The sequence below is a fragment of the Anomaloglossus baeobatrachus genome, chromosome 1 (genome assembly GCF_048569485.1).
Source record: "Anomaloglossus baeobatrachus isolate aAnoBae1 chromosome 1, aAnoBae1.hap1, whole genome shotgun sequence".
NCBI classification, from domain to species: domain Eukaryota; kingdom Metazoa; phylum Chordata; class Amphibia; order Anura; family Aromobatidae; genus Anomaloglossus; species Anomaloglossus baeobatrachus.
The window spans coordinates 906,702,759-906,730,406 of NC_134353.1; the positions used below are offsets into that span (position 1 = coordinate 906,702,759).

At 46.9% G+C, this 27,648-nt stretch overlaps 1 protein-coding gene across 3 annotated transcripts in view; it reads right to left on the bottom strand.

The window, feature by feature from the left end:
- Nucleotides 1–27,648, bottom strand: part of SLC14A1 (solute carrier family 14 member 1 (Kidd blood group)) — a 92,115-nt gene that overhangs the window by 21,690 nt on the left and 42,777 nt on the right. For all 3 annotated transcript variants that reach the window (XM_075327538.1, XM_075327523.1, XM_075327530.1), the window contains exons 3-7: nucleotides 25,402–25,591; nucleotides 23,165–23,293; nucleotides 13,902–14,094; nucleotides 3,103–3,250; nucleotides 2,562–2,696 (exon numbers count right to left, since the gene is read on the bottom strand). In XM_075327538.1, coding sequence (XP_075183653.1) covers nucleotides 2,562–2,696; nucleotides 3,103–3,250; nucleotides 13,902–14,094; nucleotides 23,165–23,293; nucleotides 25,402–25,591 — 795 coding nt within the window. The remainder of the gene's footprint in view (nucleotides 1–2,561; nucleotides 2,697–3,102; nucleotides 3,251–13,901; nucleotides 14,095–23,164; nucleotides 23,294–25,401; nucleotides 25,592–27,648) is intronic.

A 27,648-nucleotide genomic window follows, 5' to 3' on the forward strand; every position in this document is an offset into this window, starting at 1 on the left:
CAAAAGATTTTGGGACACAATATAGTGCCCAGTATCAGAAACCTGGATTTGCGTCCTAGGTCTTGGGCCTTCTAGTAGGACAATGACCCCAAACATACTACAAAGAGGCCCTTGAAATGGTTGGAAACAAAGCACTGAAGAGTTCCGAAGAAAGCAATGAGTTTGAATCTAAATCCCATTGACACCTGTGGAGAGATCTTAAAATTGCTGTTGGGAGAAGAGAAGACGCCTTCAAATATGAGCGACCTGGAGCAGTTTGTAAAGAAGAGTCCAAGATTCCAAGTGAGAGGAGTAAGAAACTTGTGGACGGTTACAGGAAGCGACTGATTGCGGCTATTTAGTCCAAAGGGTAAAGGGTGTGCAACCAAATATTAAGTTGAGGGCACCAACAATTTTGTCCAGCCCATTTTTGGAGTTTTGTGTGAAATTTTGATCAATTTGCCTTTTTTTTGTGTTATTCCAGTACACACAAAGGTAATAAACATGTGCATAACAAAACGTGTAATTGCAATAATTGTCTGGGAGAAATACTTAATTTTCTGGAACAATTTCAAGAGTGCCAACACTTTTGGCCATGATTGTATATTTTTTTAAGCTGATCCTGAGTTACGTCCTGTATTATACTCCGGAACTATTCAGATCGTTGTCAAGAAATAATAAGTTTGTTTTTAGATGCACCCCTTACTCCTTGGTGGTAACTCCTTTGTTACTCGAGGTCAGCTAGGTTACTACTAGTTCCTTAATTAATTTGCAGAGAACCCACTCTGAGCCCCATTGATATTATTATCCATTAGTTCATGTTTAGATACCACTAAACTTAAAGATATTAAGCAATGGTCTTAGCATCTTTAGGATAAGAAACCACATGTTGCACAAACTCAAAGTATTGGTTTGTCACGAATGAACAGAGCTTCAGCCGCACCCCTGAAGATTGCCAAAATACATAGGTGACATATTAGTTGTGAATCATTTGTTGAGCTGCACTTCTGTATTCATCTCTTTATGGCATCCACAATTTTTTTCTAGTCAGCCCTATCAATAGAGTGCACTCTGTCTACTTTTTACAACATTTCTCCATGTTCCTATCACGCCTGTCTCACTGCATTATGAGACTAGTGACAGATTCAGAACTTGAAAGTCATTTCCATTCTTGACTCTCAATATTGAATGTGTTTTCCTTTCCTTTGGCAGTTGTAGGGTTAATATCAGTATTCCTTGCCATAACTAGTCTCATTACCAGCTCAGGTTTACCACCACTCCCAGTCACTATAAACTCCCTCTGCTACCTGCAGAAGGTGCCGGTTATTCTCTTGGCCATTTAGATGCTGAGCAAGGAGGTGTAAGGAGCTGCTGAAAACCCTTTATTGAAGTTGCTGTGATGGCTGCAGTCTTGGGTCTGACTGCAGCAGTCTGTTGTAGTATTTTCCCCCTGTCTGTCTTCCTTCCTTGATGTGTTGTTTCAGTGCAGCAGTGGGACTAGTGATTCTTACCTACCCACTCTCTAGCGAGGGTCTATTGTAGGGACTTTTCAGGGCTTCAGGTTCCTGCTCAGCGACAGGTGAGGAACCTGTATAGTGACTGGCTAGGAGTGTAGGGTACAGCGGCAGGCAAGTGGGGGAGGTGTCCATCTTTCCTCTCAGTAGGGCTCACCACTGTTAAAGTGTCCTCGGTGTACTCCTTGTTGGTCGTGGTGCAACTCCTGTTGTGTGTTTTTGGCTCACGCCTGAACTCTCCCCTAATCCATGCCATGACAGTTTTCTAGTATTTTGATATGCTCCCCTATAATAGGTTTGGTGCAGCCATATACCTAAAGGATGCTTTACACGCTGCAACATCACTAACGATATATCGTCGGGGTCACGTCGTTAGTGATGCAAATCCGGCGCCATTAGCGAGATCGCAGCGTGTGACACCAATGAGCGACGATCAACGAGCGCAAAAACGTGAAAAATCATTGCTCGTTGACACATCGTTCATTTCCTTAATATCGTTGCTGCTGCAGGTACGATGTGGTTCGTCATTCCTGCGGCAGCACACATCTCTGTGTGTGACACCGCAGGAGCGACGAACATCTCCTTACCTGCCTCCACCGGCAATGAGGAAGGAAGGAGGTGGGTGGGATGTTCCGGCCGCTTATCTCCGCCCCTCCTCTGCCATTGGACGGCTGCCGTGTGACGTCTCTGTGACGCCACACGAACTGCCCCATAAGAAAGGAGGCTGATTGACGGCCAGAGCGACGTCGCAGGGAAGGTAAGTCCGTGTGACGGGTGTTAGCGATGTTGTGCGCCATGGGCAGCGATTTGTCCGTGTCGCACAACCGACAGGGGCGGGTACGCTCGCTAGCGATTTCGGTACCGATATCGCAGCGTGTAAAGTGCCCTTAAGACCTAGTGAATTCAAAAGGAATTCTATTATTTATTTCCCTGATAGAGGGTGACTTGGCTGATCCCTGTCTCTTAGCCAAAATAGAGGAAAGCTTCCCTTGTCACTGGTACAACTTTTTACATTGCTGATATTGGTATTAAACCTTTATGAAAATATAATCTAAAGTAAGTACATACCACATGCTATAGCGAGCAAGTGAGTTTGCCAGGTGAGAGCGTAAAACATTCCACCCACTGCAATGCAAGCCAAAACCGAGTTATAGCCCCAAAGTCCAAAGTAGATCTTTTCGAAAGGAGTTGCCAGACTCAACCCTGAAAAAGAAGAAGAAATTGCCTTGATAGATCCAAGAAGTCATGTAAAAGTTATAACAATGATCTCTCATGAATGAAGACATATGGATTTAGAGGAATAGTGATAGGTAATCAAACTGTGGTTCATGTTTTGGTGCTGGTTGCTGCCACCATACCCTTCTATATGGGACAGAAAGGTTCCAGTGATATCCCTTGTAGGAAAGAAACATGAATAAACCCACATTTTTTAACTTTGTGGTGCCCATGGTTTGGATGGGACTAATCTGGGTAGCCACCCTTCCACAGACTATGTGGCTGTGGTGTCTATGTCTCCAATGTATCAAATGCCACAAAGATACAAAACGTACGCTCCACATTGAGTTAACTTCTTCTCAATGAATGGCAAACCACCGAGTTACATATTTACCTGCTATCATGCCCAAAGCTGATCCAATTGCTGCGTGCATGCAGATGATTGGGGAGGATACAAACAGGGCCACCAGGAAGATCCCTCCGGTCCAAGCATTATCACATCCATATACCTGGCCGACACCAACTGGGATGGCTTTCAATAGCTACAAGACAAACAGGAAATTATATTACATAGGAATAAACATCTGACCATAGCGATAATTCATATACCTGATCACTAATTAATTACATCATGATTCTTATGTTGGGTTGTAGCCTAAACCCATAAAATCCAACATTAAGGGTTTGGTGCATACAATACTTCTTTTAGGTAGAAAATTTTACACAGAGGAAATGCATCTGGAAAATGCATTCAGTATTACACTGATGTTTTTAAAATTTATTCCAAATGTGGTATTGAAAGGGAAATATGGCGCATGATGCAACACATAACACTACACAAGAGGTACACCAGGGATACTATAACAATGGTGGGTCCTGATACTAGTGAGAGGGAAGATGGCCACCTCCTTCACCTCCCTGCCACCGAACCCTGCACTCCTAGCAAGTCCCTATACAGGTTCTTCATCTTTTGCCGAGCAGGAACTTGAATCCCTGAGTGAGCCTAGAATAGTCTCGCTAATGAGTAGACAGGTAAGGATCACTAGTCCCAGAACTGTGCTAAAACAACACAAGGGAATTAAAGATGGATAGGGGAAAACACACCAACATACTGCTGCCGTCAGCATCAAGACTGCAGCCTACACAGTAACTTGTAGAGAGGGATTCAACAGCTCCTTCCAACTCCAGGCCAAAAATCCAAATGAGAGTGAATAACCAGTACCCTCTGCTGGTTGCAGAGGGTATATATAGGGACTCGGAGTGGTCTAAAACTGAAACACCTGGGGTGGTAATGAGAATGCTTGCTGGCAAGGAATACTGACATTAACCCTCTCCATCCAAAAGGAAATGAAATTATATTTAAATACAGAAATGATCATAGCAATAACTTTCTAGCCATGAATCTGTCACAAGTCTCAAATGCAAAGAGACAGCCATGACAGTAGATTAGAAAATTGGAGCTCCCCTCTGACTGGCTCCTGCCTATACAGATGACATTTGTTACGGGATTTGCATTCTTCTGGACATGATTGTTGTCCTCTCATTGCCAGGCATATCAAAGCTCTTTAATTGATTTCTAACTTAGAGTTATAAAACCCAAGATCTCCATTCTGCAGATAGAGGAGCATACATGAGACAGATATAATTAAATTGTGTCCACTAAAGAATTTCTTAGTTATGTTCATGGTACTTACACCCACAGGAACTCACAGTACTAAGACGGGAAATCAAAAATGTCTTAAAGGGCAGCATGTTTGAAAGTGGTCAATAGATTTTGGTCAAAGCTGTTGGTCAAGTGGTCATGTTGGTCAAGCTGTTCCTCCCGATTCCCCTTGGTTTCATTGCACTATGAGGAGGGAAGATTTGGGGTTTGAGGAGATTTGGGGTTTATTTACACTGGCCAATCATGGTCATTAAATGACCGCCGAACGGGTATATGTAAGCTGAGTGGCCGTCATTTAACCCCTTCACGACCGGCCGATTTTTCGCTTTCCGTTTTTTTTTTTCGCCATTCTTTTTCTGAGAGACGTAACTTTTTTATTTTTCAGTCAATATGGTCATGTGAGGGCTCATTTTTTGCGGAACGAGCTGTACTTTTAAATGAAACCATCAGTTTTACCATATTGTGTACTAGAAAATGGCAAAAAAATTCCAAATGCTGAAAAATTGCAAAAAAAGTGCGATAGCACTATGGTTTTTGAGATATTTTATTCACTGTGTTCACTATATGGTAAAACTGATGTGTGGGTGTGATGCCTCAGGTCAGTGCGAGTTCGTAGACACCAAACATGTATAGGTTTACTTTTATATAAGGGGTTAAAAAAAAATCGGAAGTTTGTCCGAAAAAAGTGGCGCACGTTTTACGCCATATTCCGTGACCCGTAGCGTTCTCATTTTTCGGGATCTTAGGCTCAATGACGGCTTATTTTTTGCGTCTCGAGCTGACGTTTTTAACGGTACCATTTTTGCGCAGATGCTACGTTTTGATCGCCTCTTATTGCATTTTGCGCAAAAGTTGTGGCGACAAAAAAACGTCGTTTTGGCGTTTGGAATTTTTTTGCCGCTACGCCGTTTACTGATCAGATTAATTGATTTTATATTTTGATAGATCGGGCGTTTCTGAACGCGGCGATACCAAATGTGTGTATATTTTTTATTTTTTTAACCCTTTAATTTTCAATGGGGCGAATGGGGGGTGATTTGAACTTTTAGGTTTTTTTGTTTTTTTTAAATTTTTTAAAACTTATTTTTTAACTTTTTTTTTTATTTTACTAGTCCCCCTAGGGGGCTATTGCGATCAGCATTCCGATCGCTCTGCAGTATCTGCTGATCACAGCTGGAAGGCTGTAAACAGCAGATACGCTGTCTTTCTCTTTTGCTGTGCCCCGGGCACAGCGAAAGTGAAACCAAGTCATGTGTAGTACAGGAGTCATCACATGACCCTGTGCTACCATGACAACTATCGGGAGTCACGTGATCGCGTCACGTGACTTCCGGTTTCGGGCGGTAAGTAAATGCTTACCGCAATCGCGCTTATAATGGCGCTGTCATGTATTGACAGCGCCATATAAGGGGTTAATCGGCACGAGCAGATAACGATTCTGCTCGTGCCTAGCAGGCACACATCTCAGCTGTGAAAATCAGCTGAGATGTGTGCCGATCGCGGCATGCTGCCGCCGGAGGACCGCGGGCAGTAAGATTATGTCATTTAGGACGTAATTTTACGGCCCGCGGTCGTTAAGGGGTTAATAGCTTGTTTGGACAGGGTGACCATACTTCGTTAATTCAATCACTCTGTACACATCGGATATCATCAGCAACACATGTGTCATGATTCCTATGTGCACACATTCTGTATTGTTCTGCTATGCTCTCCTGCAGAGCCGATATATATTTGCTTGTGGTGCAGAGCGTTTTGCGGGATGAATGCTCTGCTGGTTGTTTCACAGCACTGGGTTTCACACTGTCCTAGGAGGTGCCTCTTGTAGATACTTCTCGTTCCCGGTGATTGCTCTGCTTCTTTAGGGAGCGTGTTGGCTCAGGACACCGCCAGTCGCACTTCCTGTTTACAGTTGTGCTGTTGACTCCCGTGGTGCTCAGTTTTCAGATCTTGGTCTCTTGACTCCTAACTGCTGTTTACCCATCTCTGCCTGTCCTCCCGTTTCTGTTGTGACTTCCCGGCTTCTGACGTTGGACTTCCTCCTGACCACATCCCCGCCTGCTCCCTGTATCTTGTACGTACGCTCCTGGAACCCTGACCTTCGGCTTTTATTTTGACCTCGTCTCTGTCTGCCCCCCATGTACTATCGTGTCCTCCTGGTTTATGATCTCGGCCTGTCTGACTACCTCTCCATTTACTGCATACAAGCGTGTCTAGTTTCACCTTGTGACAGTCATCACAACATTTCTTGTTTAACCAGGACGATGTGTTGCCAAGATCGAGGATTTTTAAGCAGGCTTAAAAATAATTATAGCCAATGAGCAAGCATTTTGTTGGATTGATAGGTGATCTGCAACTAATTTAGACAAGCCGATAATTGGGAATGAATGTTGTGTGGCCAGACATTGGAGATGGCCTCTTATCTTCCCTTAGAAAAAGTGGATGAGGGGGTGTAAGGTGCAGATGCCCAATACTTCCCCTCCACCACTTCTCAACGTCATCTGTTGAGAAGTACAATCGGAACCTTCCATGAAACTGGCAGATTCGGAGGACTTATATTATATGGTAAATTAAGACTTTTTGGAGGCAGAGCAGAGGGTTTTTAGGGAGGAAAAACGTAATAAATGAGCTTTTATAATGCAGTGGACTGAAAAAGAAGACTCCAGGGTCAAGAGAGGGTTTAATGAATTGATTTCATCTTGATAAATATAATCCATTTTGAAAAATTGTATAAATATATTGTAATCCATACATAATATGATCTACAATGTGATAGTGTAGTGCCATCAAGATGTAAAAGCAATATATATTTATATTATACCCCAAAAGTGAGTACACCCCTCACATTTTTGTAAATATTGTATTATAACCTTTTCATGGGACAACACTGAAGATCTGACACCTTGACACATTGTACAGTGTCAGTGTGCAGCTTGTATAACAGTGTAAATTTGGTGTGCCCTTTAAAATAACCCAACACTCAGCCATTAATGTCTAAATCACTGGAAGCAAAAGTGAGTACACCCCTAAGTGAAAATGGCCAAATTGTGCCCAAACTATGAATATTTCGTGTGGCCACCATTAATTCAAGCACGTCCTTAACTCTCTTGGGTATGGAGTTCACTAAAGCTTCACAGGAGCCACTGGAGTCACCAGCTCCGACATCACAGAGCTATTGGATCTTAGAGACCTTGCACTCCTCCACCTTCTGTTTGAGGAGGCTCCACAGATGCTCAATAGGGTTTAGGTCTGGAGATATGCTTGGCCAGTTCAGTACCCTTTACCCTCAGTTTCTCTAGCAAGGCAATGATCATTTTGGAGGTGTGTTTGGGGTCGTTATCATGTTAGAATACTGCTCTGTGGCCCAGTTTCTGAAGGGAGCGGATCATGCTCTGCTTCAGTATGTCATAGTACATGCTAACATTCATAGTTCCCTGAATGAACTGTAGCTCCCCATAGCCAGCAGCACTCATTCAGCCCCAAACCATGATACTCTACCACCATGCTTGACTGTAGGCAGGACACACTTGTCTTTGTCCTCCACACCTGGTTGCCACCACACACATTTAATACCATTTGAAATAAATACGTTTATCTTGGTCTCATTAAACAACAGAAAATGATTCCAGGAATCCTAGTCTTCAGCGAGCTGTTTGTGGGCTTGCTTGTGCATCATCTTTAGAAGAGGATTTTTTCTGGGATTAGAGCCCTGCAGACCAATGTGATTCAGTGTGTGGCGTATGGTCTGAGCACTGACAGGCGGACCTCCTACCCCTATAACCGCTGCAGCAATGCTGGCAGCTCTCATACGTCTATTTTGAAAAGATGGATATGACACTGAGCACATGCACTTAACTTCTTTGATCGACCATGGTGAGGCCTGTTCTGAGTGGATCCTGTCTGGTTATACCGCTGTATGGTCTTGGCCACTGTGAAGCTCAGTGTCAGTATGGTGGCAATCTTCTTATAGCCTCGATGATCTTTATGTAGAGCAAACAATTCTTTTTTTCAGCCCCTCAGAGCATTCTTTTCCATGAGGAGCCATGCTGACCTTCCAGTGACCAGTATGAGAGAGTGTGAGAGATAACACCAAATGTAACACCGAATGTAACACCGAATGTAACACCTCTGCTCCCCATTCACACCTGAGACCTTGTAAAACTAATGAGTTCCATGATACCGGGCAGGGAAAATGGCTATTTGGGCACAATTTGTCCACTTTCATTTAGGGGTCTACTCACTTTTTTCCCCAGTGGTTTACATATTAATGGCTGTGTATTGAGTTATTTAGAGGATACCAAATTTACCCTGTTATACAAGCTGCACACTGACACTGTATATTGTATCACAGGGTCACATCTTCAGTGTTGTCCCATGAAAGGACGTAATAAAATATTTACAAAAATGTGATGGGGTGTACTCACTTTTGCAATATACTGTAGCTTGTAAGGTTTTACGAGTTCCTCTTTAGAGCTCGGCGCGGCCGGTCAGTAAAGACACATCTCAAACACACATATATTTTACTGCTTATGTTCACAGCTGGGGAGTGACTGTGCCGTGTAAAAAACAAATCTGCCTTCACACTTTTTATGAGTTTTCAGCCTAATAAAGTCGGCCACAAACCATATCAAATAATTGCTTTACTTTAAGACAAATAAATGAAGGCCAAGTGATAAAACCATCACATCGTTACATGGAGAGTGATATTTCTATGTGGAATGTACAGATCTGGGAATTCTCTATGCGCCCGTACACACTGCTGGAAAGTCAATGACGGGGAGAACTATAATTTTAGATAATTAACTAATTAATATCAAAATAATCAGAAATCTAGAATTCTGAATAGATTAGTATTAAATAATTTCTGCCTTCACTGATAGGCTGGGTATATTGCATCTGGATCCAAGATGCAGTACAACTCATTTCAAGGAACGTTAAACACTGAAAATGCACAAAAAAAATTAACCCAGTAATTCCTTCCTTTGTCTCCTCCTTGTCTTTGATCCTATTTTGTATTAAAAAAAAGACATTTAGATAAATAGCTGATCTAAGGAGCTCAGCCATGTGCCCCTCTTCCTCACTGTCTTGTGCCTGGCGATAATACAATTAGCTCTTCCTCATGTGCAGAAAATCGGGTGAGCCGGGTATTAATGCCTATGTACGTCTTGATTTTTTTAAGTCTGTACTTGTAGAAGTCTGTGGGGGTCATCATACTGTGTAGGGGTCTGTGTGGGACCATCATACTGTGTATTAGGCTTTGGGGGTCACCATACCGTGTAGGGTCTATAGAGACTATCATACTATGTAGGGATCTTTGGGGGTCATCATACTGTGTAGGAGGCTGTGGGGGTCATTATACTGTGTAAGGGGTCTGTGGGGCTTTCCGTCTATGTAGGGATCTTTGGGGGCCATCATACTGTGTAGGAGGCTGTGGGAGTCATTATAGTTATGTAGGGGTCTATGGGTGCTAACATACTATGTAGGGATCTTTGGGGGCTATCATACTGTGTAGAAGGCTATGAGGGTTATCATACTATGTAGGGGTTTATAGGGACTATCATACGTTTTAGGGATCTTTGGGGATCATCATACTATGTAGAAGGCTGTGGTGTCATCATACCATGTACGGATCTGTTGGAGCTATCATACTATGTAGGGAGTTGTCGCGGGCGGGGAGGACACCGCCACTGCGCTTGCTAACGCTCGGGTCCGGCGCTGCTGCGGCTGCTCGGTGGCTTGAGCGGTGGGCCGGATCCGGGGACTCGAGCGGCGCTCCTCGCCCGTGAGTGAAAGGGGTGGTTGGTTTGGGGGATTTAGTCCGTGACGCCACCCACGGGTTGTGTTGAAGGTAGGCACCACCGCTGCTGGTGACGAGGATCCCGGGAGCGATGGCAGGGAGCAGCTGGGATGTTGTTTTCCCCCTCCGTGGGTAGGGGTCGGTGGTCCCGGGGTCCGGTGGTGTGACGGGGAGGCAGGGTTGGTGAGGTGCAGGGTTGCCGGATGGCATGGGTGTACTCACTCAGTAAGAGATGCACAAAGTCCTCGGTAAACCAAACGGCTGGATGGACGGGTCCCGCAGCCGGCTGCCGTGTCTCTCCCCGGACAGGTGATGGCGGCTGTCTTTCCCTGCACCTTTGTGTAGTTGTTTGACTACGGTGGATTCCCAACGGTAGTCCGCTCCCCGGTGTATGGATGCCGGAGGAGCCCGTTTGCCCGCAGGCGCTGGCCCTTGGGTCTCTAGCCTTAGGCGGTAGCTGTATACCCTCATGGTGTGGGCGGTTGCCTTCTATCGGGTCTTTGGCTTTTAGGAAACCCCTGGGGTTCCGGTCACACTCGAATTTGACTATTGTCGGCGGCTCCGATGGCCCTGCCTATGTTTGCTGGCTTCACTTCGCTCCCCGGTCGGTACCGGCGGGCCAACGCCCGACCCCGGTCCTACGGTTCCGCGTTGCTTCACCACTCCTGCAGACGGCCACCACCATCTGCCAACCTTGTTGTTAGTGCCTGGGCCACAAACCCAGACACCTAAGTGCTTAATTCTCTCACTTCAAACGCCAAACTCGATCTGTCACTTTTCCCGCCTCCAGGCCTGTGAACTCCTCGGTGGGTGGGGCCAACCGCTTGGCTCCGCCCCACCTGGTGTGGACATCAGACCCTGGAGGGAGGCAACAAGGATTTTATGTTTGGCTAATGGTACTGTCTAGTGGGGGTGGGGGTGTGTGAGTGTTACCTGTGACGACCTGGCTAGTCCAGGGCACCACAGATCTTTGGGGTCCATCATACTGTGTAGGAATGTTTGGGAGCCATTGTACTGTGTGTGGGCTATAGGGGTTTTATATTGTGTGAGGCTTTGAAGGCAACTCACTATGGTAGTCACTGTGGCGATATCATTTTGTGTGTGGGACAGTGAAAGCATCATACTAAAAAGGTATCACATTGTGTGGGTACACCATACTGTGCTGTGGTCAATGGTGACTCATAATCTGTTTGGGAGAACTGTGGAGGAGGGGTTACTTTGGAGGCATCATACTATCATACTTTGTTGTGAGGATATCATACTGTGTGTAGGTGAATTGTTTTGAAATCTTACTGTATGGGGGTACTATAGAACAATCATACTGTTTTGGGGAACATGGGAACAATATATTGGTTTGAGAGCACTTTGGCATCTCTCTGTTGTGTTTGTGGGAGTATTCTAGGGGAATCTACTATTGGGGTATCAAGTTGTTTGTGGGGGTATGTATGGGGACATAATACCCTATTGGTGCCCTGCAAGGGGTACCTGCGATCACAGGTGGAGGACTGTGGGAACCTACAGCAGTGACACAAATAACCTGACCAAGGTCACCGCTCATTGTGTGGCTCAGTCTATGCCTAAAGCTCACAGTGGGTGGCTATGTTCTATGGCCGCACGCTGTCACTTCAGATGTAGCAGAACTGGAATCATCGTGGGACTTTGTGTGGATTACGTTGGACTTGGTGTTTTGGGTGGTTAATAAAGGGATGAAAGAGGGTGGGGTTTTTTTGTATTTTATTTCAAATAAAGGATTTTTTTGCGGTTTGTGTTTATGTCTTTTCACTTACAGATTAGTAATAGCGGTCTCATAGACCCTCCCCATTGGTAATCTAGGGCTTAGTGGCAGCTGTGAGCTGTTATTAGCCCCTTATTACCCTGACTGCCACCGAACCAGGGAAATCGAGATGAGCTAGGTAAAGTTCCGGGATTGTCACATTTAATGGTTGCGACAATCCTGGGCAGCTGTGGGCTGTTATTTTTAGGCTGAGGGGGCCCCAATAAGCATAGGTCTCCCCAGCTTGATAATACCAGCCCCCAGCTGTCAGCTTTAACATGGCTGGGTATCAAAATTGCTGGTGGTGGGGGGGACCGCACGCCAGGTTTTTTAATTATTTAAATAAATTTTTTTAAAAGCCGCACGCTGTCCCTCTTCTGATGGAAAGCCAAGATAAGCACACTACTGGGGGATGCAGCCTGTAGTCGTCTGCTTTGTCTATGCTGGGTATCATAATATGGGGGACCCTATGCCATTTTTAAACAAAATGTATTTAGTTTTACCCCACAATAGGACCCCGCAGACAGAGTTTGGCATTGGTTACAGTCACATAGGCTGGGGCACGTCTGACTACAATTAATCACAGACACCATAACTACTAGTGGGCAATGGAAGCAGTGAATGTGGATGAGCAATAATGAGCGGCCCCAGAAGTAGAATAAGCGGCTTGGAAGCAGTTACAGCTGTGCCGGAGACTGATAAGTATAACGCGCTTGCTGCAATCCCATTATCCCTTCTACCACGATTTTTAAGCGCCAGATTTTGGTCCCTGTAGACCTATATGGGGACCCTCATCTGGACAGATATCCGGGATCAATTCCAGGTCGGAACTGTTTTTTCTTTTAAATCTGGTTAGACTCACCGATCCCGGATATCTGCGAGTCCGCCGCTCATCATTAGTAAGTACCAATCTAAGTGCCCCATATTAGGGGAAAATTCCAAACCGATTTCCAAGACACATGCTTTAAGTAGGGATATTTAGATAAAAGACAATTGATCAAATCATTTTTGGGAAATTTGGGGAAAATTAAACGTTGTACACAGTGACCATATGGTGCTTAACAAATATTAAAATGGGGTTTAACTTCACCCTGGACTGCAGGACTTTCGAAGTAGCCCTACATTAAATTTATGCTTCAACCACATATTTCCTAGGCCATAATGATACACTTGGTCCCAGCCATGTCATCGTCTGGACCATCATAAATGTGTCACAGGTGTGTCACGGGTGACAGACAGTCATGTGGTTTCTGGCAATAGAAAGTCACAGCGTTTGGCTGCGCAAAATGCTCCCTGACTTTTTATTGTTGCTGCTGTCAGAATTCATTGTAATAGGTGGTGTTCTTGCTGGATTTTTAGCTCTCCCCCTTTTGGACCCAGCAGGAGCTCGCCTTCCACCCAGCTGCTGATCATCAGTATTCTCTTGATGCTTAAATACTCCCTTCTTCTCTGAACTGGTGCTGGTGATATTATTCAGTTTAATCTAACTCTGGTTGCAAGCAGGTGGCTTGTACTCCTCTGTAGTATTGTTGCTGAAGCATTGATGAACTCCTACCTCTGTCATCTGTGGATAAGTAGTTCTTGCTTTATCCCCTATGTGTCCTCCTTGTGTCTTCTCGTAGTGTTTAATGGGGTTGATGAAGAGCTCATTCCATCCATTCCCAACAGGTCAGGTATTCGGCTCGGCACATAGGTGCGGATCCTATGTCTGGTGGTGAGGGACCCCAGGGACCAGCTATAGGTTTTGTCAGGGGTCACCATCTCCCCCTTCCCTAGACACAGGGGGTCCCCTTCCCTTACCTTTCACCGCTCACTTGGTACTTCCCAGTACCTAGCGTGACAAAATGTTATCATGGCAATTCTAATTTTTGAGTGTACATGAAAATTTTTAGTAGCCCCCAAAAAATTCACATGTCTAACCTCACACTTTCACATTTTCCATCATCTTAACCACATTCTTACCGAGGGTATTTGGACATCAGTCCAGGTGATGTTTGGAACGGCATCTATTGGTTGGATATCGGCGGTAGGGAAGAATACATTGTAGTGCCCGGTGGCTGCTATGTGCAGACATACTGCAATGTTGAAGGGCAGAGTGAAGACCGGCAGGTCCCATTTGCTGAATATAGATCCCAAAGCGCTGGACAAGACTGGGCTGAAAAAAAAGATATAATGAACAATCCTGTAATCTTATCTGTAATGCCAATAATAATATTATTTGGCAAACTAGATGTATATATGAAATATGCAACAAAGACATTCTCTTTGAAAAAAGGCCATTTATGCTAAAATGGGAAAAAGAGTTAAAAAACACCTTTTCCTTGGAAAAGTGGAATAGATGTATTGGAGATACATACTCCTCTAATATATGTTTAACACTTCATGAAGCTTATTATAAATTGCTTTCTAGGTGGTACTTTACTCCTCATAAGCTCTCGCTCTTTTCAAGTAATAATTCCCATTTATGCTGGAGAGGATGTAATTTAAAGGGAGATATTCTTCACATATTTTGGTCTTGTCCCAAATTGAGAGGTCTTTGGAGGGAGGTTAACCTTTAAATAAACCAAATTCTTGGAAATAGTATCACTATTACACCTCAAATGGCTCTTCTTTCATTAGATTTAGATAGCATTACCAAAGACAAATACCTAGTTATTCACATTTTTTTAATTGTCAAATTCATATAGCGGCTAAATGGAAAAAGACAGATATACCATCTATTACAGAAATGAAAGAAACGATAACGCTTCATAATAATTAGGAGAGAAGTTTCGCCACTTTTAATAATCGATACCCAAAATACCAAAAAATTTGGGAAAGATGGAATAACCTAATGATAAGTAACTCTATTTAAACCTGTGGTTTTTTTTGTTTGTTTTTTTCCCCTCTCCCATTTATATATTTAATAATTTACGTTTCTAAAATATCCTTGTGGTTATGATTGATCGATATGTTGTAATTTGGTGATTTCCACTCCAATGAGTAAGGAAGACAGATTAAAAGTTAATGTATTTTATTGTTGTAGTAGTTTAGTATGTAGTGGTTAAATTTAAAAGTAACATTCTATAACCTAGAATATTGACGTGTCTGTTGTTTACTAAAATCAGCAATGTATATTTTCATAACATGTCTGGTTATATTCATATTACTTTGTGTTAAATTAATAAAAACATTTAAAAGAAAAAAAAAAAAAAGATATAAAAAAGGCCAAAGATCATCTAAATGTGAAACGGTAAACGGTATTCTAGTGGTGAAAAATTACAAGGACAATTAAATTGATATTTGGCTTTTGGTATCAATGTCAATAACTGTCTGTGAGGTAAATCCGGAGATATGACGATAAATCATGACATTCAAGTCATGTCAGGAAGCCCTCTCCTGGTGTCACCCCCCCCCCCTTCCCTTCACACAACTGGTTTAGCAACAAATCCATGGCCATGTCCTGTGATATGGAAATTAGGTGGCTTGAGGACAATGGACACAGGATGACTCCCTGCCGTCACCCTGTAGTGGGGGCTGCTAGCTAGTTAGCAAGGCTATGGAAATAGCCAGACAGAACGACTCCAGTAAAAAATGGTTCATATCTCGCAAGCCATATTTCCGATAAATATGGCAACCATAAAAATGGTGTCTCCGCATGTGGACGATGCCGGCACACCCTTTTTATGGGAGCAGGACATTGGGAAATGCCCCAGGCGTGATATCAGCCAATGGGGAACTGGCAGACAGGTCATGAGTCCCCTCGTTCTGTAGCTAAATTCATAACTGTCACAATGAGAGCATTGGCGTCCGCCTACGACGCTCCCAGGCAAAGTTATAGCCAAAATCCCCTTTGCTGGATAATTCTGATCCATGCAGGGGGAGTGGCAGTGCTTCCCTGTGAGGTCACTAAGGTAGGAGGGGACCTGGATCTGCCCAGGTTGATAACCCTACTTCGGCCATTTTCCAGCGTTCTTCTGCTCGGGGGCCTGGTTGGGAAAGACCTGTGAGAGAGTTCCTGGAAACCTGGTCTACAGCGCCCCCCTGTGGCCAGACGCACAAGGTAACTGATTGAACTGTGTATGCCTGTTTGTAAACCATGCTTTATCTGTAACTGTACTCTGACATAACTGTATATTCTGTAGATTCCCTATTGTATATATTGTAGTTTCTAGTGTGCTTTAGGCGATTAAATTATATAATTAATCCTGGGCTGTTCTGTTATCTCGATCTTGAATCCCACGTCTGTGTGTTCGGCTAATAGTTACCGTGAAGCGGTTGGTGGCAGCGAGTTGTGCCAAGGATTATTGTGGGGAGGCCAGTGAGATTCGGGAAGATATTATATATTCCGCCCGCGGAGGTCGGGGGAATATATACCCTACTCTCACCGGGGACCCTTCAATAATCGGCATAAGTAGTATAGCGGCCTCCTTGCTTATTGTCGGACAATTCCATAATTGGCCTGACTATAAGAGGGGCGCTAGAGAGCGCGTCACGTGCTCTGTCTGTCGGTCGGGAGGTATAAAGTAGGGGTGACCCCCACTTGTTACCCCCCGATTGTGACGTACTGGTAGCCAGCGCGGGGGATTTCTGAGTGACCCCCCCGGTGGTTTGTGACATATTGGTGGCATAGCGGTGGGATCGAGATAATAGTGTGTGTGAGTGTGAGACCCATACTCCCAGACACTAAAGACTGCCTGCAGCAGCTGTGGCTGCTGGGGTCTTCAGACTAGCTCAACACTAGAGTGTCAGAGTGCAGATACTGTAAGGTGTGTGGAGGCATCAGGTGTCAGTTCTGTGTCAGTGACCAAAAGTCTGCAAGAATGGCTGAGAGCACCAGGAGCAAAGCCAAAGGAATGGCCGATGCTCAGGCCAGAGACGACGAGGAGGTTGTCCACGAGTCCTCCAGGAGCCCGACGCCAGAGAACAGCTCTGCAGAGGACATCGCACAACCTTGCACTGCTGGACAAGATGAGGAGGAGCCCGCCCAAGGTTCCTCAACGAGCCAGATGCCAGCCCTCCGCTCTGCAATGGACAGTGAAGCACCAGGCTCCGCAGCGGGCCGCAGATCACCACGTGCCATTCCACCGAGCCTGGGAGGCTCGGATAGCCTTCTTCAAATGGCTATGGCCCTACTCCAGGCTGGAGACCGGGAGGGCTACCAGGCACTCCTGGCAGAGCGCAGGGCAGCGTGTGAGGCTGAGGCTGCGGAGCGGCAGGCAGAGCGGCAAGCAGCGCGTGAGGCTGAGGCTGCGGAGCGGCAGGCAGCGCGTGAAGAGCGCCAGGCAGAGCGTGACTACCAGCTGCAGCTAGCTCAGCTCCGGCCCTCATCAGCCGCACGTGACCTTCAAGACACCAAACTTCCAAAGGTCCGTGTTGAGGACTTCCCAGTGCTGGAGAAGGATGGAGACTTGGACTCTTTCTTGACTGCTTTTGAACGGACTTGCTTGCAGCACCATCTGAACAAGGACCAGTGGGCCAAATACCTGACCCCCCGTTTAAGGGGTAAGGCCCTGGATATCCTTGGGGACTTGCCTGCTGAGGCAGATCAGGGCTACGACACCATCAAGCGGGCCCTGATCCAACAGTACAACCTCACTCCGGAGTCCTACCGCAAGAAGTTCCGGAGCCTACAGAAGGGACCAAAGGACTCCTGGGCTGACCACCGGCGGGCACTTGCCCGAGCTGCCGACCACTGGACCCAAGGCCTGCAGCTTTCCACCGGACCGGAGATCCTGGACTTGTTCATCACGGAGCAACTCTTGTGGAACTGCCCTGAGGATCTCCGCCAGTTCATCCGAGACCAGAAGCCAAAGGGGTCCACGGCTACAGCTGCCCTTGCCGATGACTACACCAACAACCGGGCCCCTGAGGCCAGGAGAGCGGCCACCAGCAGCACCTGGAGAGGGGGTAAGATGAATTCTGCGACTGCCCCACCTGCCCCTAGACTGCAGGGGGTGTCCCCCTCAACTCCCCTCTCCAGGCCCGTGGCAGAGCCAAGACGGTGCCACCAGTGCAACCTACCTGGACACTTCAAGGCCATGTGCCCTCAGCGTCCCAAGGCCCCGGCTCCGTCCCCGTCCCAAGGGCCGCCCAAGGTGTATTGTGTGGGTGGGGGTGGTGGTAGGTCCCTGGACAGCTTCCAACCTGTCACCGTCGGCCGGTCTGTGACCATAGGACTGCGAGACAGCGCCTCGGAGGTGACTCTGGTGCGGCCTGAGATGGTGTCCCCCCAAGACTTGATCCCTGGAAAAACCCTCGCTGTCTCCGGGATTGGAGGCATTGACCCGGCGCTGCCTGTTGCTGACATTTATGTGGACTGGGGCGCAGGGCGAGGGGTGAGGGAGGTGGGGGTAACTGATCGGATCCCTGCAAACGTGCTACTTGGGACAGATTTGGGGCAGATAACCTCCCAGTTTGGGCCCCAACCAAGGGCTGAACCGTCAGCCCGTACTGACATGACTCCTAACAATGTTAATGTGTTATCTATGAATGATGTAAGGGAGGAGGGAGTGAACTCTGATATTTCTGCTTGCACAGACACCATAGACACACACACAGCTGCCGCTGTGACAGGGGAGGGGGTCAGAGAAAGGTGTGACAATGCCTCTACAAGTAACCAGCCTGTGAGCTGGGATCTGCTGCCCTCTGCAGGGATAAGCAGAGAGCAGGGTGCTGCAGGGGGAGGACCAGTGTGTGGGGTGGGGGCTACCACAGCAAATGTGGGGTCCCCAGAGATTTCACAGCGGGGTTCTGTTGCTGCAGGAGGGGAACAGGCAGGTGAGATTGGGGCCAGTCCAGGAGCGGAAGTGCTCCCAGGTAAGATCTCGGTGCATGGTTCCCCCACAACCGGGGTGTCAGGAAGCCAGGTAGGTCTGCCTGAACCGGCGACTTGGTCAGGAACGGAGGAGGAGCAGGCACGACCCACGGTCGCAGCGGCTGTGGCCGCTGTCACCCGCAGTGGGAGTGCTGGAAGCCAAGGGGCCTCCCGGAGGTCCGATAGCTCTTCCCCTTCTGACCAAGTGGCAGCCGAGTCAGGTGGAGGCCAGGACACAGGTCCCGGGGTACTGACTGAAGATGTGACAGTCTCGTCGATTCTGGCCACATCTAGTCAGGAGTTTCAGGCAGCGTTAGAAGCTGACGACAGCCTGAAAGCTCTAAAGGAGCAGGCGGCACAGCCTCCCTCGGACTCGGACCCGGAGCGAGTGGTCTGGGACCAAGGACGGCTGTACCGGGCCACGGTCCAGCAGGGTTCACCGGAGACGTGGCCCAGGGACCGACAGTTGGTGGTACCCTATCCGTTCCGGACGGAGTTGTTGCGGATCGCACATGAGATTCCGATGGCCGGACACCTAGGGATCGCTAAGACCAAGGCCAGGTTAAACCAGCATTTCTACTGGCCAAAAATGGGGGCCGATGTGGCTGCCTACTGCCGTTCGTGTGAAACCTGTCAGAGAGTGGGGAAGGCGGGGCCACGCCCCAAAGCCCCACTGGTATCTCTGCCAATCATCGATGAGCCTTTCAGGAGGGTGGCTGTGGATCTGGTCGGCCCGCTGGCCATCCCCAGCAGCTCCGGGAAACGCTTCATACTGACGGTAGTGGACTATGCCACCCGGTACCCAGAAGCAGTGGCCTTGTCGTCCATTCGGGCTGACAAGGTGGCCACCGCATTGCTGGAGATTTTCTCCCGAGTGGGTTTTCCCCAGGAAATGCTCACTGACCGGGGGACCCAATTCATGTCCCAGCTGATGGAGGCCCTCTGTAAGCAAGTCCAGGTGCGACATCTGGTGGCCAGCCCGTACCATCCACAGACTAATGGCCTGTGCGAGCGGTTCAATGGCACCTTAAAGCAGATGCTTAAGATGTTGGTCGACTCCCACGGGCGTGACTGGGAGCGGTATCTCCCACACCTGTTATTTGCTTACCGGGAGGTTCCACAGGCCTCAACAGGATTCTCACCGTTTGAGCTCCTGTACGGGCGACGTGTGCGGGGCCCCCTGGCTCTGGTGAAAGAGGCTTGGGAAGGGGATTTGGCCACCCCTGGAGTGTCGGTTATCGAGTATGTCATGCGCTTCCGGGACAAAATGCAGGCCTTGACGCAACGGGTACACGACAATATGGCTCAAGCCCAGGCCGATCAGAAGCATTGGTACGACCAGAACGCTTGTGAGAGGACCTACCAAGTGGGTCAAGAGGTGTGGGTACTGGTCCCCGTACCACAGGACAAGCTTCAGGCAGCCTGGGAGGGCCCATACCTCGTGTACCAGCAGCTCAACCCTGTGACGTACCTGGTCACCCTGGACCCTGCCCGTGGAAGGCGGAAGCCCTTCCATGTGAACATGATGAAGGCACATCATGAGCGGGAGGCATGTGCGCTCCCCGTGTGCAACCTGCCCGAGGAGGGAGAAGCGGAAACCCTCTTGGATATGCTAGCCCAGGTTAGGGCAGGCGGATCCATTGAGGATGTGGAGGTTGGCCACCAGCTCTTGGAGGACCAACGGTCCCAGCTGTGGGCCACCCTCCTCCCCTTCCGGGGGTTGTTTACCAACCAGCCCGGAAGGACTGACTTGGCTGTCCATCACGTGGACACTGGGGATCATCCCCCGATCCGGCGTTCAGCATATCGGGTCTCCCTGGAGGTGCAGCAACACATGCGCCAGGAGATTGACGAGATGCTGAAGCTGGGGGTGATCCAGGCATCCAACAGCGCTTGGGCCTCGCCTGTAGTCCTCGTCCCTAAGAAGGACCGAACCACTCGGTTCTGCGTGGACTACAGGGGGCTCAATGCTGTCACGGTCGCCGATGCGTACCCAATGCCACGCATCGATGACCTGCTCGATCAGTTGGCCGGGGCTCAGTACCTGACCATCATGGATCTGAGCCGGGGATATTGGCAGATCCCCCTGACTCGCAAGGCCAGGGAACGCTCTGCCTTTATTACCCCATTTGGACTGTACGAGTCCACGGTGATGCCATTCGGGATGAGGAATGCCCCTGCCACTTTCCAGCGGATGGTCAACACCCTGCTCAAGGGACTTGAAGGGTACGCGGCCGCGTACCTGGATGACATTGCCGTCTTCAGTCCCACCTGGGAGGACCACCTAGAGCATCTAGCACAGGTGCTCAGGCGGATCCACCGGGCAGGTTTGACCATCAAGCCGGGAAAGTGTCAGCTGGCCATGAGCGAGGTCCAGTACCTCGGTCACCGGGTAGGTGGGAGAACACTGAAGCCCGAGCCTGAGAAAGTGGAAGCCATCGCATCCTGGCCCACCCCCAGGACCAAGAAGCAGGTGATGTCCTTCTTGGGGACCGCTGGGTACTATAGGAGGTTTGTTCCATGCTATAGTAGCCTGGCAAAGCCCTTGACGGACCTCACCAAGAAGAAGCTGCCCTCTGCAGTCGATTGGACAATGGACTGCGAGACAGCCTTCCGGGCCCTAAAGGACGCCCTGTCCAGCCCGCCCGTGCTACAGGCAGCCGACTTCACGCGGCCGTTTGTAGTACAGACCGACGCCAGTGACTTCGTCCTCGGTGCGGTGCTCAGCCAGGTGGACTCTGCGAGCCAAGAGCACCCAGTCTTGTACCTGAGCAGGAAGCTGTTACCAAGGGAAGTTGCCTATTCCACGATGGAGAAGGAGTGCCTGGCCATAGTGTGGGCCCTGCAGCGTCTGCAACCCTATCTATACGGGCGCCACTTCATCGTGGAGACGGACCACAATCCCCTCAGCTGGTTGCACACCGTCTCTGGGACGAATGGGCGACTGTTGCTATGGAGCCTTGCGCTCCAGCAATACAACTTCACCATTCGCCACAAAAGGGGCCGTGACCACGGTAACGCAGACGGGCTGTCCCGACAAGGAGAGGTCGCGGACGGGCGCACGGGGGAACACCGGAGTGTGCTGCCCCCTAGCGCCCTCAAAAGGGGGGAGGTGTGAGGTAAATCCGGAGATATGACGATAAATCATGACATTCAAGTCATGTCAGGAAGCCCTCTCCTGGTGTCACCCCCCCCCCTTCCCTTCACACAACTGGTTTAGCAACAAATCCATGGCCATGTCCTGTGATATGGAAATTAGGTGGCTTGAGGACAATGGACACAGGATGACTCCCTGCCGTCACCCTGTAGTGGGGGCTGCTAGCTAGTTAGCAAGGCTATGGAAATAGCCAGACAGAACGACTCCAGTAAAAAATGGTTCATATCTCGCAAGCCATATTTCCGATAAATATGGCAACCATAAAAATGGTGTCTCCGCATGTGGACGATGCCGGCACACCCTTTTTATGGGAGCAGGACATTGGGAAATGCCCCAGGCGTGATATCAGCCAATGGGGAACTGGCAGACAGGTCATGAGTCCCCTCGTTCTGTAGCTAAATTCATAACTGTCACAATGAGAGCATTGGCGTCCGCCTACGACGCTCCCAGGCAAAGTTATAGCCAAAATCCCCTTTGCTGGATAATTCTGATCCATGCAGGGGGAGTGGCAGTGCTTCCCTGTGAGGTCACTAAGGTAGGAGGGGACCTGGATCTGCCCAGGTTGATAACCCTACTTCGGCCATTTTCCAGCGTTCTTCTGCTCGGGGGCCTGGTTGGGAAAGACCTGTGAGAGAGTTCCTGGAAACCTGGTCTACAGCGCCCCCCTGTGGCCAGACGCACAAGGTAACTGATTGAACTGTGTATGCCTGTTTGTAAACCATGCTTTATCTGTAACTGTACTCTGACATAACTGTATATTCTGTAGATTCCCTATTGTATATATTGTAGTTTCTAGTGTGCTTTAGGCGATTAAATTATATAATTAATCCTGGGCTGTTCTGTTATCTCGATCTTGAATCCCACGTCTGTGTGTTCGGCTAATAGTTACCGTGAAGCGGTTGGTGGCAGCGAGTTGTGCCAAGGATTATTGTGGGGAGGCCAGTGAGATTCGGGAAGATATTATATATTCCGCCCGCGGAGGTCGGGGGAATATATACCCTACTCTCACCGGGGACCCTTCAATAATCGGCATAAGTAGTATAGCGGCCTCCTTGCTTATTGTCGGACAATTCCATAATTGGCCTGACTATAAGAGGGGCGCTAGAGAGCGCGTCACGTGCTCTGTCTGTCGGTCGGGAGGTATAAAGTAGGGGTGACCCCCACTTGTTACCCCCCGATTGTGACGTACTGGTAGCCAGCGCGGGGGATTTCTGAGTGACCCCCCCGGTGGTTTGTGACACTGTCCAAATATAAAAAGAATTAAGGACTTACCAAGTCATCGACATGACAGTCACGGGAATAAGAAGCCACCAATAGTAATTTTCTTGGTCTGAAAACACAGCCATCAATAAGCCAACCAAGATCCCGTTATACCCGTGTAGCCCCGCAGCAATCGCAGATCTGTTGTATGAAAAGTATGTATCAGGCCCCAATATGTCACACACGATTTACAATATATTCTAAATGTAAGATTCCTCATCACATTAGGCTCAAGCATAACACATGAACAATAATATAACTACAACAATACTAGTCAGTAGGATAACTATACTACAATATCACCCATCATCCCCAGTCTCCTGGAACTCGCTGCCTCAACACGTCAGACTATCTACTATACTTTGCAAACTTCAAACGGAACCTGAAAACTCACCTGTTCAGAAATGCCTATAACCTTCGATGATCCCACTGCCCCACCACCGTGTGGAGCTGCCGCCCAACCTACACCCCACCTACTGTCTCCTCCCCAAAATCCTATAGAATGTAAGCCCGCAAGGGCAGGGCCGTCTTCCCTCTGTACTAGTCTGTCTATTGAAACTTGTATATGTATTCTGTATGTAACCCCTTCTCATGTACAGCACCATGGAATTAATGGTGCTCTATAAATAAATAATAATAATAATCACCTCCTGTGTGCAAAAATATAACTACTATAATACTGCCCTTATATACAAGAATATAACTGCTATAATACTGCCCCTATGTACAAGAATATAACTACTATAATACTGCCCCATGTACAAGACTATAACTACTATAATACTGCCCCATGTATAAGAATATAACTACTATAATACTGCCCCTATGTACAAGAATATAACTACTATAATACTGCCCCTATGTACAAGAATATAACTACTATAATACTGCCACCTATGTACAAGAATATAACTACTATAATACTGCCCCTATGTACAAGAATATAACTACTATAATACTGCCCCTATGTACAAGAATATAACTACTATAATACTGCCCTTATATACAAGAATATAACTGCTATAATACTGCCCCTATGTACAAGAATATAACTACTATAATACTGCCCCTATGTACAAGAATATAACTACTATAATACTGCCCCTATGTACAAGAATATAACTACTATAATACTGCCCCTATGTACAAGAATATAACTACTATAATACTGTCCCTATGTACAAGAATATAACTACTATAATACTGCTCCCATGTACAAGAATATAACTACTATAATACTGTCCCCTATGTACAAGAAAATACTATAATACTGCCCCTATGTACAAGAATATAACTACTATAATACTGCCCCTATGTACAAGAATGTAACTACTATAATACTGCCCCTATGTACAAGAATGTAAACTACTATAACACTGTCCCTATGTACATGGATATAACTACTATAATACTGCTTCCTATGTACAAGAATATAACTACTATAATACTGCTCCCATGTACAAGAATATAACTACTATAATACTGCCCCCTATGTACAAGAATATAACTACTATAATACTGCCCCTATGTACAAGAATATAACTACTATAATACTGCCCCTATATACAAGAATATAACTACTATAATACTGCCCCTATGTACAAGAATATAACTACTATAATACTGCCCCTATGTACAAGAATATAACTACTATAATACTGCTCCCATGTACAAGAATATAACTACTATAATACTGCCCCCTATGTACAAGAATATAACTACTATAATACTGCCCGTATATACAAGAATATAACTGCTATAATACTGCCCCTATGTGCAAGAATATAACTACTATAATACTGCCCCTATGTACAAGAATATAACTACTATAATACTGCCCCCTAGGTACAAGAATATAACTACTATAATACTGCCCCCTATGTACAAGAATATAACTACTATAATACTGCCCCCTATGTACAAGAATATAACTACTATAATACTGCCCGTATATACAAGAATATAACTGCTATAATACTGCCCCTATGTACAAGAATATAACTACTATAATACTGCCCTTATATACAAGAATATAACTACTATAATACTGCCTCTTTTGTACAAGAATATAACCACAATAATACTGCCCCTATAATAAGAATATAACTGTTATAATACTGCTCCTATGTATGAAGACTATAACTACCATTCCTTACAATATATTTATGATAAGTCTGGCGCCTTGTACACAATATAAATACTGTAATCAGACAGCCTCGTTACATGGCTGTGTAGCATTTTCTACATACCTGTCTTGGCTGAGAATCAGTGCTGTGATCGTTGACACTATGGTCCCCAGGCATCCGGCAATCGCCCACCAGGGGTTTTGAAGGAAAAGTCCAGCAATGATGAGGAGACCACTAATAGGATTACTGACAAACATCACTTGCGACGTGCCACGTAAAACCCAGTCGACGAACTGGAATGGGATGGGTTTATCTGGAATGGATTGATTCATTTTATAGTATTTGCTATTGGATGTTGTGTATTGCACATTGTACACTTTTGAGCTAAATAACATTTACTTTTCCTTAGAAACGTTGTGTGCAGAGTTTACATCGCAATCTATAAAGACATTTCTCAGATTTGACCCAGTTTCATCCAGATGAATGCAGTCTGCGGTAAGTTCTATTGCAAATTCACAAGGGAATTTTGCTGTAAATTTGCTATGGATTTATAAAATATGGGCAGGTACTTTAGTGCTGGATTCTTGCCTCTTTTTTTAGACATTCCACAATGTTTTATGGCTCCATGTACACTGCTATCAGAGGCTTTTGTCTGGAGCCGCCATTAGCAGGTTGGGCGGTTCTGATTTGCAAAATAGTACAATGACAGAAACAACAGTGGAACCTGGAGTGGACCTCAATATTTAGTAAAGGCTGCTTTACACGCAGCAACATCGTTAGCGCTGTCGCTGGTGAAAGCACCCGCCCCCATCTGTTGTGCGTCAGAGGCAAATCGCTGCCCGTGGCGCAGAACATCGCTAGGCCCTGTCACACGTACTTACCTTCCTAGCGACGTCGCTGTGGCCGGCGAACCGCTTCCTTTCTAAGGGGGCGGTTCGTGCGGCGTCACACCGACGTCTCACAGCAGCCGTCCAATAGAAGCGGAGGGGCGGAGAGCAGCCGAAAGAAAGTGACGCCCACCTCGTTGCCGGAGGACGCAGGTACGGTGTTGTTCGTCATTCCTGGGGTGTCACACATAGTGATGTGTGCTGCCTCAGAAACGACGAACAACCTGCGTCCTGCAACAGCGACGATATTTGGGATTAGAATGATGTGTCAACAATCAACGATTAGGAGAGTATTTTTGATCGTTAGCGGTCGTTCGTACGTTTCACGCGCCGGATGTGCGTCACGAATTCCATGACCCCCAACGACATCTCGTTAGCGATGTCGTTGTGTGTAAAGCCCCCTTAAGTCCACGGGTATGACAAATCTAATACAGCTTTGTGTCCTCCGATATATGTGGAAGTCACAACACTTGTGAACATAGCCGTACTGACATTTATGCCCCCACAATTCTGGCATGGAGTAATCGACAGTCCTCCAAAAGTAATTTTAGTCAAGAATGGATCAGATTGCTTAGTATGAGAGACGAAAAGCGAAGAGTTTACAAAGTTCTCATATCCTGTCTGAATTAGATGGCATGATGATGGCATAAGGTCCATTGTCCTTTCATGGGAGCTGTGCTCTAGATTGACAGCTGTAGAATTTGCAGGTCCACTATTGGCGCCGAGTTCTTTTCGCAGAAGAAAGCAGCTTCACCTTGAGCTAAGAGTTGACATGCTGTTGGTGCAACCTGTGTAGCTATAGAGAGGCTCAAAGTTTAGGAGGCCCACTTCTGTCTCTAAAGCAGGTGGAATTGTGCATTATGAGCTATTGGACTGAAAAGGGCCCATAAATTGTTTGTGCATGGGGGCTCTCATCTGTCTGTGTCTGCTCCTGCTTGAGGGCATTAGTCTGGAGACATCATTCTGTTTGTAGCATCTTCCAATACCACCGGTTTGGCAATGGCTCATTGATGGTCTGGGAAGGCACATGTTTGGTGGTTCGTACCTCCACGTGATGGCCAACAGTACCCTGACTGTTTTTCCATGCTTGGATGACATCCTCATGGCATATGTCTGACCTTACAATGGTGAAGTGGATTTTTCCTGGTACAGGGCAATGCCCAACCTCATTTGGTCAAAGTATATAGGTAGTGCCTGAATGACTAAGATGGTGATGTCATTGACTGCCCTCACATTTCCTAGCCCTGAATCCAGTTGAGAACCTCGGTATGAGTTAATTCTATGCCATCAAGTGGCACAACTGATTGCCCAGGAGGTGTCTAATGTCTTGATCCAGGTCTGGGATGAAATTCCTCAATACGTCACCCACTGTGTAATCAGGAGCTTGCTTGGACCTTGACGAGACGGCATGCAGTCACATGGGGCCACAGACACTAATAAGTTACATTACGAGTTACGGCAATGAAATTAATGCAAATTGGAT